Below are 16538 nucleotides of genomic sequence, written 5' to 3'. Positions count from 1 at the left end.
GCACCAGTAGGGCCCAGAAAGGGCCCCATCCCAAACAAGGGATGTCGGGGGACAGAAAGACTGTCGCTAACGCCTCTGCTATGTGCGCATCTGCGCCAAAACCAGTGGTAGGCGCAGCAAAGTCGATCGGGTCACCCGCTGGTGCAAAGAAGAATTTTACATACGCAGAGAGACGGACTGCCGCCCAAACCCTGCGCTCACATGCCAGAAGCACTGTCGCCACGCCTTCGCCCGAATGGCTAAAGAAGGTAGAGTGGGCAAGGACGGTGTTTCCCAACTATGGGCAAGAGAAGCCCCAACAAGAAGCTGCTCAGGCGAAGAGGCAACGCTCCATAGAGCTGCCCGGCCCGTCGGCGAAGAGATCGAAGATCCAGCCGTCGGTCTCCTTTGCCGAGATCACCAAAGATCGGGTCCTACTTGGACTCATAGATAGGGGAAATCCGGAGAACAGGATCCCCAGAAACAAATGGAAGGCGGTTGAGTCCAAGCTGTCACTCATTTGCCTGCGTATGGTACGCGAGAAGCCCGGTTCAGCGCCTTGCTGTATGGACGCGGGCTGGTACCAGGGCAGCGTAAAAGTGGTGGCCTGCAATCAGCTGACCTATATAAACAGGCGGTAGCTCAGCTCGGTGCAGTCTACGAAGGGGCGAACATAGTCGCACTAGATTGGTGTGACGTCCCCAGTAGACCGCGAGCCAGAATTTGGCTCCCAGCAGCAATCGCATCACCGGAGGACATTCTCTATATGTTGCAAGAATGCAACCCACATCTCCCCACAAAAGACTGGAAAGTCGTTAAGGTGGAGAAGCACGTAGGTGACGTAAACCAAGCGATCGTGGTACTAAATAAGGAGTCGGTCGCTCCCATAGAGGCTGCTCGGGGAACGCTCAACTATGGGTTCAGTGCCATACATATTAAAATATATAAAGGGGACTCTAATTCCTCGGGAAGTCCTGCCGGCAACCCAGCCGAGCAGGTGCTTGCGAAGGAAGTGGAGGCCTCTGGTGTGCCGGAGGACGGCTATTCAACCGACTCGTCACTAAGCAGAGAGATGCGAGCGATGGGACCGGCAATCGACGAAGTGGACCTGAGCGATTCGGAGGCCGACGTTACTGTGGTGGAGGTTGCAGCTGGGGATGTCGCTAAGACTCCTGCAGATCAACCTACATCACAGTAAAGCAGCGTCCGCTGCTCTTTTGCTTCGCCTGGCCAGAGGCGAAGCCGACGTGGTCTTAGTTCAGGAACCCTGGGTAGCAGGAGGCAGGGTTGCTGGACTAGGAACAAAAGACTACAAGCTTATGCTTGACCCCAAACAAGGTATAATTCGAACCTGCATTTTAGCCAAACGGCATCTTAGTACATTTCTGCTTCACAAATACAGCAACGGAAACAACACAGCAATAAGCCTGGAGCTGCAAAGCGGCTCTTTTAGGATGCTATCGGCCTACATGGCTTTCGAAAAGGTAGACCCCCCAGACGCGCTAGTCAGAGGACTGGTACAGGAATGTGAAGAGCTTAAGAAAGGTTTGGTGATAGGATGCGATGCAAATGCCCACCATACTCAGTGGGGCTGCCCTATCAACAACGACAGAGGTGAGTCTTTATTCGATTTCATTCTTAATTCGAACTTATTTCTTTGTAATAGGGGCAATACCCCTACTTTTATAACAAAAACGTGCCAAACGATCATAGATCTAACCCTGGCATCAGATTCACTCATAAGCACAGTCACAAACTGGGCTGTCTCCGACGAGCACTCATTTTCAGATCATAGGTTTATAGAGACAACTTTGTCCCTAGTGTCACCTGCGCCGGTCAGCTTTGCCAACCCCAGGCGGGCAAACTGAAATAAATACAAAGAAATTCTATCGAACTTCCTCCCCAGGAAGCCACCAGAAAGCACTCCTTGCACTCAGGAGCTAGATAATATAGTAAACAAATTCACAGAAGCATGCAACGCGGCATTCTCAGCTGCATGCCCGTTAGGGAAACCAAGGGGAAGGAAAAAACCTCCTTGGTGGACCCAGCAAATATCAATCCTCAGAGCCAAATGCAGAAACCTGTTCAACAGAGCGAAAGCTGCAAATGAGGACATAAACTGGCAAAGCTACAAAAAGGAACTAGCCACATACAAAAAGGCCATCAGAAAAGAGAAGAAAACTGCGTGGCAGAACTTCTGCTCGGACATTGAAAAGACAACTGATGACGGCAAGGCTCAGAAAAATACTTTCTAAGACAGCCGTATCCCTGGGCTATCTCCAAAAGGCTGACGGATCATGGTCGGACTCTAGTGAAGAATCCCTAAACCTACTCCTAGACGCTCACTTCCCAGGGAGCCTGCAAACAGGACATCCCCCAGGAAGACACACTGGAGAAGGAATAAACTTAAATCTCCTACTATCAGACCGTAATATAAACTGGTCCATTCATAGATATCAGAGGCGCAACACGCATACACCAAAGGTAAGTCGACCGAATCGGCGCTACACTTGGTAGTAAGCAACATCGAGAAATCACTCAGTATACAAGAATACACCTTGATCGCCTTCCTTGACATAGAAGGAGCTTTCAACAACGTGCTCCCCACGGCAATAACAGAATCCCTCACTGAACTAGGGGTTGAGCCACCGCTGGTGGGGCTGATCCACAAATTGCTGATAAGCAGATTGGTCACGGCCACACTAGGGACCTCGACCCAGACTTGATTAGTGAACAGAGGCACTCCGCAAGGAGGTGTACCATCACCCCTTTTATGGAATATCGCGGTAAATAAACTACTGCGGATTCTTGAAGGAGGAGGCTGTAAAATAGTGGCATACGCAGACGATGTCGCTATCATCTTTAATGGTAGGTATCCACAAACGTTATGCGATCTTATGACCGCAAAACTAAAAACACTATCGGAATGGACTACAAAGAACGGACTTGGGGTAAATCCCTCAAAAACGGAACTAGTCCTTTTTACAAATAGATACAAAATCCCAAAACTTAACCCACCCACTTTAAACAACTGTAATCTCTCTTTTAGCGAGCACGCAAGATACTTGGGGTTAGTATTAGATAAGCGTCTTAAATGGGGCCTAAACAACCAAGAGAGAACCAAGAAAGCGACCATTGCACTTTACTCTTGTAAAAAAGCAATTGGGCTAAGATGGGGTATGTCCCCTAAAATCGTCAATTGGATATACATAGCGGTAGTCAAACCAATCCTACTATATGGAGTGGCTCTGTGGTGGACCGCCTTACACAAACAATGTATCTTAACTCCACTTAACAAAGTACAGCGCATGGCGGCCTTGTGTATGAGTGGAGCCCTTCGAACTACCCCAAACGAAGCGCTGAATGCGATCTTGAACCTCCAGAGCCTGGACTTAGCAGGAATGGAAAGGGCGAAATCGGCAGCCATTCGACTAAGGGATACAGGGCAATGGAAAGCCCAACTGTTTGGTCACGCTAAGATTCTTCAGCATGACAAATTGATCCCGCCAAAAACGGATCTATGTAAAACCCGTGAATACAATCACACGCCCTTCGAAGCTCTGATCCCAGGCAGGGAAGTTTGGGATCGTGGCCGACCGGGCTCAATAGATGCAATCTGTTTATATACAGACGGCTCCAAACTAGACGGACACGTAGGTGGAGGCATATACTCCGAGCAATTAGAGATCAGGCGGTCTTTCAGACTTCCTGACCACTGCAGTGTCTTCCAAGCGGAAGTGTATGCTATAATGGAAGCACTTGTCTGTTTAAGGGACTTAAACACCCAGAACAGACACATAAACATATATAGTGATAGCCAAGCGGCTATTAAATCAATCTACTCGACAAATACAAACTCCCGAACAATAGCAGACTGTCGCAAATCTCTCCACGAGATGGCTAGTCAGTTTACGGTCAGCCTTATATGGGTTCCGGGTCACCGGGATATCGTAGGCAACTGTATAGCAGACGAGCTAGCCAGGCAAGGCACCACCATACCTCTCCTTCCAGGAAAGGAGAATGTCGGCATGCCGATGGCTACTTGTAAGCTAATTATTAAAAACCACTTCAGCAAATTAGCCAACACTTATTGGCAAAACACACCGCAATGCCGAATCTCTCACCAGACATGGCCTGTAATAAACAATAAGAAAACATCAGAACTACTCAATTTCAGCCGCACTGAGTGCAGCATGCTAATTCGAGTACTCACAGGCCACTGGCTCGTTGGCGCACACGCCGGCAGGCTAAAAGCCCCAAAAAACGATTTTTGCAGAAGCTGCAGGGATGAGGAAGAAGAGGAAACGGTGGAACACCTACTCTGTTCATGCCCAGCCCTATGCAGGCTTAGACTGAAACACTTAGGATATCCTTTCATAAATGACCTGACCGAAATATCGCAGACTAACCTGAAGAGTCTAAGCTCTTTTATTAAATCCTCCGGATGGGGGACCTGCTGATCGACCAACCTACAGGCTGACTCTTACGGATAGGGGACTCAAAAATAGAGACCATACGGTATCACAATGGACCCACAGAGGTCTAGGTGTACCAGGGTACAGCCTGGCAGCCGTCCTAACCTAACCTAACCTAATGATATCAGTGATTTCAGAATCCTGGCGCTGTTCAGCAGCAAGCCAGTCACTTGAGATTTCTGCCAAGTTTACACGCTTTTCAGGGACTATAGACTTTTAAACTTTGGTGGCTTCCTGAATATGATTTCTCGATAAAAAAATCCACATGTGCCATGCGCCTTCCTTCTCTATATTCGATTTTGAAATCAAACGACTGCAAATACGCCCACCAACGATGCACTCTTGGTGTTAGCTCAATCTTTGTCCACGATGATTTAAGAGAATTACAATCAGTATACACTATAAACGTACGACGAACTAAATAATGACGGAACTGTTTAACGGATTCTACCACTGCCAAGGTTTCTAATTCGTATGAATGGTATCTAGACTCTGCAGGGGAAGTAGTTTTACTAAAATACTCTATTACATGAGGACTACCATTGATTCGATGCATTAACATTGCACCATAACCATAAAAGCTAGCATCTGTGTGTAACTCTATTGGATGTTGTGGATCAAAAATAACAAGTACAGGCTCATTTATAAGGATAGCAATAATATTTTTTCTAATATCTTCCAACTCGTTATTCCAATTAAACACACTTTTACTCGAAGTTAAGGAATATATCTGTTTCATAATCTGTGAGAACCGAGGCACGAATTTTCGAAAATAAGACGCCAATCCTATAAACTGTCTTACGCTACGAACGGTTTGCGGTGGTGGCAAGGAATTTAACGCAAGAATTTTTCGCGGATTAGGCCTTAACTCTCTAGCTCGTACCTCATTTTTTTTTTTTTTCGGACGTTGAGCCTAATAGGCGTAAAAACGAGATCGCGAGAAGTTAAAAGCACAATGTAGAAGCGGACAGACTAAGATTACAAATACGTACGAGACTAATACTAATACTAATTTTGTGCTAGGTAAGATAAAATTAATGATTTTAGGCTTGGCAAAGAGTCGGTAGTAGAAATAATGTGGTTTATTATAGTCATACCCCAAGTATTGTACAGTAGTTTTTAAGAATCCACATTTTGCTATGTTAAAAGAGAATCCCGCTGCAGTCAATACATCCAAAACAATCCTCAATCTTTGCATACCTAATTCTATGGTAGATGACACCACCATTATATCGTCCATATAGACTATTACATAAGAATATGCAAGATTTCCCAATGCGTTTATAATGGCTCCGGGCGTTCTTGAGGCCAAATGGCAGGTGTAACAAACGCGGTATATTCAACAGAATCGGGATGAATGCGTATCTGATGGTATCCACTAGCCATATCCAGACAAGTAAAATATTTTGCACCCGCTAGTCTAGCAATCTGATCGTTAATAAGTGGTAAGGGATATCTGTCCAAAACAGTATTGTTGTTCAGTTCACGATAGTCAACGCAAAGTCGATCGGATCCGTTCTTCTTTTTAACCAAGAGTATAGGACTAGCATAGGGAGAACATCTAGGTCGAATAATGTTACAGTTTAACAATTCCGTTATCCTTTCACGTACAATTTCTTTTTCATTTGGTTTTGTTTGGATCAATTAATCTAATAGTTATTTCACCTGAATTAACCTTTGTGCAAGGGATTCCATCAATAAATGCAGCTGAATAGTCTTCAAGTAATTTAATTAAGTTTTCTTGTCATTACCAATCATTTCAGTATCAACATTAAGTAACAAGGCAGATGGCTCAGATACTTTACAGACTTTTACAGACTTAGACTTAACAAATTAAGATTTATCAGGTGTCAAGATGATTTCGTATCCCTGACTAAGGATTTCCCTACCAATTACAATATCATTTGTGAGATACTTATCTGCTATGACGTGAAACAGTATTTCTACAATATTTCCATTAATAATACATTTAGATAGTTTTTGTAGCTTACTGGAAATGCCAGCGTCGCCAATACCTCGTATTATGACAATATTATTAATAAGTTTGCCATAAAATTTACCGGCAACACTACTTCGAATAAGCGAGCATTCTGCTCCAGAGTCAAAGCAAATAGGAAAGATCTCACCCTGATGTCTCAAAACTCCTTTTGCCTCAGCCACAAAACATTGATTACATTTCTTCTCAGTAACTGCTCCAGATTTAGCTGCATTGTTCGTGCACCGATTCGCAAGATGCCCAAGTTGTCCACACCGGTAACAGGTCACATTCTGCAAATCGCGATGCTGTTTATTCTCCGATCCAGACCGCTTTAATTTACACTCCGCCATTTTATGTCCTGGTTTCTTGCATAAGTGGCACACAATTTTGGCTCGCTTGCTGTCGCCGCTATTACCATCAGTACTTCCAGCACTACGCTTTTTGTCAAATGTAAATGCTTTCAGTTCCATCTGGAGTTGACTTCTAGTTTGTACATTTGACGAGAACACCATACTCTGCAAACGGTTGTCAAAATTAACCATGTGGATATAGTTATTTCCTCGACGTTCATATTGCGCCATTTTGTGGTCAATGACGTCACCATACGGCTTGCGTACACTGCAGGGCACTCATTGTAGGCTGGACGGCTGTTCAGCAGATTCAGGAACATAGCTGCCGACGTTTCCTTAATTTCGAAACGCTGTATAAAAAGTTCTTTAAACTGCTCCCAATTAATGCCGGGATAGCAGATCTGTGCAAGCCACGCTGAAGCACTGCCCTGCATGCAACTACTCAACATCATGATAAGTGCGCTGCCATTAATCTGCTGTTCGTCCATAATAATGCTTGCCGTTGCACACCATTGAGTCGCATCAGCTCCAGTTACATCTGGGTTAAATTTTGGCAAAACCACTTGATTTTGTGGACGCACAGACGCTTGCATAGCCCTACACATTTCGACGAAATTACGATTTTGCAGTTCCATAATGGTACGCCACTGATCTTCAGAAAATGCAGGAGTTGGCACTGATCCCACTTCTGATGTCGAGTTGCTATTATTATCTTCCATATTTAATTACGCAGATTGTATACGGCGAATAAACTTGATCACGCCACTGCCAACTTAAAAGTGTCCGCCAACATTCTAGCATACCGAAAATGCTCTCCAGAAAAAGCTGCAACGAACATACTTCTATCTCTGTCTCTCGCAGTGGCTCAAGCATACACGCACAACAATCGTAGTGTCTATCTCTCTTTCAAACCTCTATCCTCCGCAACATCTCTCTCTCAAACCTCTAACCTCACGCAACATCTCTCTCTCATGTTCGCATCGAACTATCTTGACCATCTGGCGAATAGAAGGATTAAAGCGTACTAACAAACAACCGGTCTAGTGTAGAGACAAGAAATGTCACTTGGTACGCGTATTTGATTTAAGTCTTTTACACTGACTACCATAATTTAAGATCCGACATGTATGTAATATATATATGTGTAGGTGGCGGAAAATTTATGTATAAATCTGGCCGGCGGGTATGTGTTGTAATTTTCGATTTTTTCTGGACTGTATTTGAAATGGAAAAGGTGTGCTAAAAATATTTTAGCTGTGGAAACACAGCGAAGGGCTGGCACTTTAAATAAGTAGGGGGCCGATTTTGGCGGATCACTTGTAATTAATATTCAGTGTGCGCTGGGAATATATTTTCCACACTTTAAACTTTTCACTGAATTTGTTCACTGGATTTTAATTATGTATGTACACATATGTATATTTTGATGTACGGCCAAATTAACTTATGTACTCGAAATGTACTTAATTTGCACAAAAGGAAAATGGACTAAAATGGCCGCAGGATCAAAGGAGAATAAGAAAAGTCGAAATTGTATTTTAATTTCCGTTGTCGGATTAATCGAAGTTTGATTTTAGACAAATCATACAGAAAGTCAAACGAAACGGAGTTTTCGATGGCTTACTGATGACCGGCAATTAAATAAATTTTATACAAGTTCGTACTTATCTTATGGTAATTTGTTTTTTAGTAGGATGCTTAAAACTATTCTTAAGTAATAACATAACTCGGCGTGCTCTCGTGACGACAGGATCGACGAATTCCGGTGGGATACCGCGCTACAAGAATCTCCCTTGAGTGCCGATTTACTAGGGGGCCTCTTCTCTACCTTATTCACGGATACTAAAAACATCATGGGGATAAGTTAAGAATCCCCAACCTGCTCATAAGGAAGCGACTGCTAGAGCAGTCGGGTGGTCACATCAGCCAAGCAGAATTTTTTGTAATCGTCTTTGACTTTCAAAGTGAACGGTCGTGTTTTTTTCTGCGCTTCGAATTTTGTATTTTGTTTTCGTTTATTCCCATCGGTGGGTTTTATAAAAACAACATTAAATTTTCTTTCGGTTATTTAAACATAAATTTAAACTCCGTTCGCTTCGCGAGTGCACTTTGTATTGATACTAATAAATTGTTTTAGTTTTTCGTAATTCTTATCTGTGTTTTCTATCCTATTTATATCCCCGCTGTTTCTCTTTTGTGCATGCACTTTAACTTATTTACGCTCCCGCTCTCTTGCTCTCTTTGCTTTGAAAGTTCTAAGCGTGCAGTTTCTGCGCTCTTGCGGTACTTATAACTGCTCGTTTATAAATTTCAATTTGCTTTCTTGGTACAGTGGTCCCAATAAATATAAAATGAATAATAAAAATTTAGTCTGCTTCTGCAAAAAATGGCTGTGTGAAAATATGGTGCACACCAAGTGCGCTGGTTTTACTGGCCGGACAAGTGAAGACCTTTCGAAGGGGCCCAATTTGCAGTTTTGTTGTGACGCTTGTATCGAGGTTGCGAACGAGATGAAATCGTTCATGCGCCAAACTAAAGGCGGCCTGATGGGGCTGATTAGCTGTTTCGGAGTTGCTAGAGATAGTTTTCGCCGAGCTGATGATCTCCTCTCTGCGCTGGACTCGCAGTTTAATAGTCTTAAGCTATTAGAAGAGTCCCCTAAGCGCAAAAAGGCCGCTGGTGGTAAGGAGCAAAAGGGGATCAGCAGCTGATTTCAGCAAACCCTCAAATGTTGCTAAGATCAGCAGCTAAAAAAGATTCGGTATCCGAACAATCCGTTACAGAATGCATGCAACCAGGGACTTCTAAGAATTCCAATTTGTCCGGAGTGGTTTCACAATTAGTGGATCCACCTATCTCTCAGAATGTAGCATCACTACCACAAGGGACTACTGAGTCCGGACAACCGGCTCAAGTTGGTTTTGCAGAAACAATGTCTGCTCCACCAAAATCCCTTTTAGTGGTTCCACTAAAGAAACAAATTTTCGTTTCTCGGCTTTCCCCTGATCAAACATCTTCTGATGTATTGTCTTATATACAAGACAAAACTAAAGCCGATTGTAATAGTGTAAAGGTGGAAAAGTTTAAGTTTTCTTATGCTAGAGAAATTTCATCTTTCAAGATAACTGTCCCTAACGAGCTTTTTGAAGTCATATGCTCGTGCGACTTTTGGCCGGATAATATGGTTGTAAAATAGTTCGAGGCTAAGATAAAGAAGAAGGGGCCCGTAGGAGTAAAACTTCCTAGTCGAGGCCAAACCAGTGTGCCAATTTCAAAAAACTAACTTCTAACCTCCTTCTTTCCTATCAGAATGCAAGAGGTTTGCGTAGCAAACTCACTAAATTGTATTCCGTCCCTCTAGACGTGGAGGGGGAGTCTTAATTGGAATTGATTCAAACTTCCCGTCTGAGGAATTATTTTTTGATGAATTCAATACCATTGAATTTATTTGTGTAAAGTTATCGCTTCCTGGTAACTTTATATACATAACTTGCTCTTATATTCCGCCGTTGTCTGAACTTCCTGATTATTTAAATCACCTATCCGTTATTAAGTCCGTTGCAAATAAGCTTTCCGATAGGGATCAGTTGATAGTTCTAGGTGATTTTAATATACCTGGAGTTACTTGGTCCACTGAGGATGGATCGATTGTCAAATCCTGAAAGTGTGTTTCTGTCCAGAGTAGCACCACTCACGCAACCTGAAGATCCATATCATCCAACAATCGAACTTTGATACGGCTAGAGTTATAGAAGAAAAATCAGAAAAATCCAAACGAATACATTGTTTTCGCAAGGCAGACTTTCTGAGGCTTAATAATTTTATTTCTGTCTTTAATTGGTCTGATCTTTACTTATGCAATAATATGTCCGATGCAGTTAATGTTTTTTATACTGCAATAAACTCATTTTTTAATTCCTGTGTTCCGTGGTACCATCCGTCAACTTCCAATAAATCACCTTGGTTTAGCAAAGAGTTAACACACTTAAGAAATGTAAAGTCCAGACTTTTTAGGAAATATAAAAATACCGGTTCTCAATCTGTTTTTACTAGATATTTAAGTGCTCGGTCAAGATTTACCGTGCTTAATGCTCAGTGTTATAATAGTTACTTAAACCGTTGTAAGGTCCAGTTCTCTCAGGACCCGAAACAGTTTTATAATTTTGTTAACACCAAGCGTAAATCTAATTCTTTTCCTTCCTCGCTGTCGTTCGAAAACATGACGGGAACCACAGATCAGGCAATAGCCGATATATTTGCCCAATTTTTTCAAACGACTTACTCTACTTTAGATTATTAATCTCAGCCTTATTCTTACACCATGCCCAAGTCAAACCTCATATTCTGTCCCACTTTAACAGAAAGCTCTCTTCTTTTGGATCTTCTTCGTATTAAGCCTGTTTATTCGCCAGGGCCCGATGGTATTCCTGGGTGCGTGCTTAGGTATTGCGCTAAGGCCCTGTGCAAACCTCTTCACAAGTTGTTTACCTTATCTCTAGAAACGTCCCAATTCCCAAATATTTGGAAGGAATCATTTGTTATTCCTCTTTTCAAAAAAGGTAACAAGTTAGAAGCCAGTAACTACAGAGGTATTTCTAAGTTGTCAGCTATTCAGCTTCAATAGTAGTTTTCAAACAGACGTCATTTACACTGACTTTAGTAAAGCATTTGACTCTGTAAATCACTTACTTTTCATTCAAAAACTTGACCTTTTAGGTTTTCCAGTTGATCTGATTAAATGGATTTCAAGTTATCTAAATGGCAGGTCACAAAGGGTCCTTTTTAAAAATTCAAATTCTGAAATTCTCCGTGTTACCTCCAGTGTCCCACAAGGGAGCCATCTGGGTCCGTTACTTTTTACATTATTTATTAACGATCTTCCCTCAATTATAAGTCATTCTCGCGTACTTATGTACGCAGATGATGTTAAGTTGTGCCTGCAGTATAAGGACATTTCCTGCCATTTAAACTTGCAATCCGATCTAGATAATTTTCAAAACTGGTGCCGAGATAATTTACTAAATTTAAACGGTTCCAAGTGCAAGCTGATGACTTTTTATCGGGCCAATCCGATATACGCGACTTACACGTTAAGTGGCAGCTCTTTGGATAGAATAACTCTTGTAAACGATCTTGGCGTTCTCTTGGACCCTAAACTAAAATTTTCTAATCACATTTCGTCCATGGTTAATAAAGCCAGAGGAGTGCTTGGATTTATTAAAAGGTGGTTAAAAGAATTCGATGATCCTTATTTAACTAAAACTTTATTTATTTCGCTAGTCCGTCCGATTCTGGAGTATGGGTTTCCCGTCTGGAGTCCACAATACGGAATACATATTGGTCGTATTGAATCTGTACAAAAAAACTTCCTTCTTTTTGCTTTACGGCGCCTAAACTGGGATGCAAATCTTATCTTACCTTCTTATTCTAGTAGACTTCTTTTGATTAATTTACCATCCCTAGCCAACCGTAGAACGATGCTTGGTACTATCTTTATTTATAACCTTATACATGGTGATATTGACTGCCCCGACTTGTTAAGTCGGCTAAACTTTCTGTGCCAAGTAGATTAACTAGAAATTATATTCCCCTAATTTTAAATCATTGTAGATCTAACTATGCCTTGCATGAGCCTTTCAGAGTATTATGTTCTGACTATAATAGACTTTTTCCTGTAATATCAAATCTTGACTCTCTGCCGCTCCTAAAACGATTAATACTTGCTTCATTGGCACAAGATTGATCTAACTATTACTTTTTTCCCCGGACCTTTACCTTTATTTTCCTATCTCGCGTCTATCCTATCGCGAATCGTGCCGTACGATACACGGCTGCGCCCCTCGGTCGGTTGGGCGGGTAAGTGGGCCGTGGGACTCCGCGCGAAAAAAAAAAAAAAAAAAAGATCTTTCACTTTTAATAAAGTTGCAAAAGATTTCAAGGGGCGGATCTAATGTAATCCTACTTCAGGAATATCGGATAACAGAAAGAAAATAGAACGGAGCCTCATGGGGTCTTGGAGGTGGTGCCATGGCCTCCTTGCCACACAGAAAAATCTTCCCATTGACAACAGGAGTTAGCCCAAGTGGACACTGGTCACCAAACGTAAGTTCTCACTCTCTGTGCCAATCGGATATCCTTATTGCGCAAAGCAATTTTCTTATTTACGCCCCTCGGAAAAACGGCGACCACAGACATAGAGTAAGAATCTATATAGAGGTTTCATTTGTTCTGCCCGCGCTCTCCAGTGACTTTGCCACGTAGGGAAAAAACGGAAAAAAAGAGAGTTTTTCATTTGTTCGAATCGAGCTTCATTCGAGTCCCATGGTGAATACTTATTACTGCACTGGTCGCTCTTATTCCTAAGGATTGGTGCGAGAACTCCCCATACTATTGCTTGTGCCTCGCACATGTTGGGTGTGGTGAGAAACTAAAGTTGGCTTCGAACATGGCTCTCAGCAGAGCTTTGGCAGAGCAAATGAAACCTCTATATAGATTCTTACTCTATGCTGACAGCGAGCATAGAGTAATAATGCATCCAGTAATGCCACGTAGGGGAAAACCGGAAAAAAAGAGAGTTTTTCATTTGTATGAATCGAGCTTGAATCGAGACCCATGGTGAGTTTCTGCAGCTGAAATGGCCTTATGACTTAGCTTTGTTTACAAATATGTTGTTATTGTTTTCCTTTGATGGGCCTGAATTCAACGTCCACACGGGGCTGACTTTAACGTGCATACGGGACTGAATTCAACGTCCACATTTCAGTTGGCTTTGAATTTGATTTCACTTGAAAGGCAATTTCTAAACACGACCCGCACGTTTAAGGTTGAACAATAGTATTACAAACACTACTTTGATAACAAGATTTTTCATAAAGGTTTAGTGTATTTAATTATAAATAATACAAAAATTATTGCATTTTGGGTAACTTAAACATTTTAGAAGATATAGCTAATAACAAAAAAAGAGTTAATATACGCAGTTCATTGAAATAGCCGTCAAAGGAAGCAATTAAAAAAATGTAATACATTTCAAAATATCTTATTAATAACCTAATCGTACTGAAATACAATTCTTCTATGATCTAATATTTTGTTGAATAGCCTTTATTAGCCTGACAGGTATCACTGATATAGCCTTACACCTGTGAGGAATGGAGTACACCAAAACTTGGCAACGCTTGAGGGAAATCTGGCCCCATGCCTCCTGCACATCTTGCGATTAAGGGCCCATTCTGGTTATTTGTGCCATAAAAAAGGCATTCTTTTTTTTTTTGACAAAGAAAAAAACATAGGTACTTCAAACTTTTTAGGTATATTTCTGATATATTAAAGTTAATTTTGTAAAAATTTTAAAACTTTTGAAGCATTTCCGGAAGAGGGACACAGGGCGTCGTAGGCCAATGCGCGAAACAGGAACCCCGCTGGTGACACTTCTACAGGTCGTAAAAATCGTCTAAAACAAAATTTTCAAAAATTTTCTTGTTTAGTAGGAGTGTAAATAGTGAAATTTATCGAAATTGAATAAAAAATAACAAAATGGCGGCGTTTTTAAAATTTAGTTTCGTTTTTCAGAACATTTTCTTCACTTTTTTGTCGATAAAAAATCCAATGTATAAGCTATCTATATAAATATAGACCACAGTACAACTTTAACCTCCAAAGAGATAAGTCGTGCCAAAACAGTGTAAAGCCGAGCCTCGCGCAAACCAAAAACGTTATCAGCAAAATTTTGCACAAACAAATATCATCCACAAAGAGAAAATAAAAAACCCAACAACAACAAACACAAGAAAACCTCTAATACGGGCTCAAGCCCTTCATTAGCAATCATGACGGTGTTTGTAAAGTTAGGGAGCTGGGATTTTCTATGGGTTTTATATATGGTTAATCAATCCGACCTACCAAATTTCATAAGGATCGGCCGTCTATATCCTATAGCTGCCCTATAACTGATTGATCGGAAATGCCATAACTTTGGTGTTTGTAAGGTTAGGAAGTTGGGATTTTCTATGGGTTTTATATTTGGCCAATCGATCCGACAAAATTTTATAAGGATCGGCCGACTATATCGTAAAGCTGCCATATAACTGATTGATCGGAAATGCCATTACTTTGGTGTTTGTAAAGTTAGGAAGTTGGGATTTTCTATTCTAAGTGACGTCAGGCAGAACCGAACCGTTGGATTATACTCAAAATCTGCTTGGCGGTTTGAAGTGTGGTGAATGCATTGAAAGTAAACAAACTGATGTTTTGCAGAGAAATCATTGAAAGAATAAAGATTTGGAATTAACATCCATTTATATCAAGCCCCTGGGCTACATTTTCCCAAAAAACCAAAATTAAATTTAAGCCATATACTAGGTGGGGTGAAAAGTAACCTCCTTGACCGCCAGAATGCGCTTCTACTGCAAAGAAGGTTATGGTTCCTTACGGTGCGTTCATATTTAGGCAAGCATACCAAATTTCAGTGTGATACTGCCTTTAGTTTTGTTTTGGCAGCTGATTGTTGTTGACGAGTTTGGCATCATGTTGAATATGAACAAAAACGATTTTCGTTCTCTCATAAAACATTATTTTTTGAGAGTTGCCGAAGGAAACAAAAGAAAAATTGGACAAATATTATGGGGCAAATGCTCCGTCAGATTACACCGTGAAATATTGGTTTCGAGAGTTTCGTGGTGGCCGCAACTCTACTACCGATGAAGTCCGCAGCGGCAGGTCTTCCGATGCGGTTACAGAGGACAATGTCAAAAAAAATACATGAAATGGTATTGACTGCTCGCAAAGTGAAAGTGTGCGAGTTAGCAAATGCCACAAAGATCAGTACTGAGCGCACACGCCTTATTTTGAGCGAGATTCTGCATATGAAAATGTTATCCTGCCGCTGGGTGCCGCGCATGCTCGCTCCGGACCAAAAACTCGAAAGAGTGTTTGGACTTACTGATGCGGAATCCGGCGGACTTTTGGCGTCGATTGGTAACTGTTGATGAAACCTGGATCCACTATTACACACCAGAGAACAGAATGAGTGCCCGGCAATGGACCAAAGCCGGCACGAGTGCTCCGAAGCGGCCGAGGGAGGCTCGATGGGTAGGAAAGGTTATGGCGTCAGTTTTTTGGGATTGTCATGGCATACTCTTCGTGGACTACCTCGAAAAAGGAAAAAACCATCAACAGCGAGTATTACTGTGCATTGTTGGAACGATTGTAGGCCGAAATCGCTGCAAAACGGCTTCACATGAAGCGAAACACATTTTGTTTTTGCAAGACAATGCACCAGCGCACAAGAGCGTAGCAACCACTGCTAAAATAAGTGACTTAGGGCTCCAATTGTTTCGGCATCCACATTATTCACCCGATTTGGCTTCCTCGGACTATTATCTTTTCCCGAACCTGAAAAGATATCTCATTAATACAAAATTCAGCACACGCGAGGAAGTCATCGACGCCGCGGAGGAGTAATTTGCAGACCTTCCGAAAAATTACTTTTCGGATGGAATCAAGAAGTTGGTAAATCATTGAATAAAATAAAAAAACATTTCAGAAAAAAAAAATTATTCATGGTGAATACCTATTGCTGCACTGGTCGCTCTTATTCCTAAGGATTGGTGCAAGTACTTCCCACACTATTGCTTGTGCCTCGCACATGTTGGCTGTGGTGAGAAACCGAAGTTGGCTTCGCACAAGGCTCTCAGCAGAGCTTTGGCAGAGCAAATGAAACTTTTACTACTGTGGGCAAAAAGTAAGGTGAATTTG

The 16538-nt window shown here is 41.8% G+C and overlaps 1 protein-coding gene and 1 pseudogene across 1 annotated transcript; one reads left to right on the top strand and one right to left on the bottom strand.

Moving 5' to 3' along the window:
* Positions 1–1542: 1542 nt before the first annotated feature.
* Positions 1543–4439, top strand: LOC123037338 (annotated as a pseudogene).
* A 1296-nt stretch (positions 4440–5735) lies between these two features.
* LOC123037337 lies at positions 5736–7501 on the bottom strand. Its single transcript, XM_044457456.1, has 3 exons — positions 7034–7501; positions 6706–6947; positions 5736–6015 (listed from the first exon to the last, which is right to left on the bottom strand). The coding sequence occupies exons 1-3, from the start codon at positions 7499–7501 to the stop codon at positions 5736–5738; spliced, it is 990 nt and encodes a 329-aa protein (XP_044313391.1).
* Between the last annotated feature and the right edge of the window lie 9037 nt (positions 7502–16538).

Source organism: Drosophila rhopaloa, unplaced genomic scaffold, assembly GCF_018152115.1.
Source record: "Drosophila rhopaloa isolate 14029-0021.01 unplaced genomic scaffold, ASM1815211v1 contig_158, whole genome shotgun sequence".
In the NCBI taxonomy this organism is placed as follows: Eukaryota; Metazoa; Arthropoda; class Insecta; order Diptera; family Drosophilidae; genus Drosophila; species Drosophila rhopaloa.
Note: the sequence above shows the minus strand (reverse complement) of the source record. Positions and strands in the feature narration are given on the sequence as shown.

Excerpts from the sequence above, each read along its gene's own strand:
- LOC123037337 (XM_044457456.1), bottom strand. The coding sequence starts at position 7,501 with ATGGAAGATAATAATAGCAACTCGACATCAGAAGTGGGATCAGTGCCA. Across the intron at positions 6,948-7,033 it reads CAGTGTACGCAAGCCGTATG|AGTATGGTGTTCTCGTCAAA; the intron begins GTGACGTCATTG and ends AACCGTTTGCAG. Across the intron at positions 6,016-6,705 it reads CAGAATGTGACCTGTTACCG|ATGTTCTCCCTATGCTAGTC; the intron begins GTGTGGACAACT and ends TATTCGACCTAG.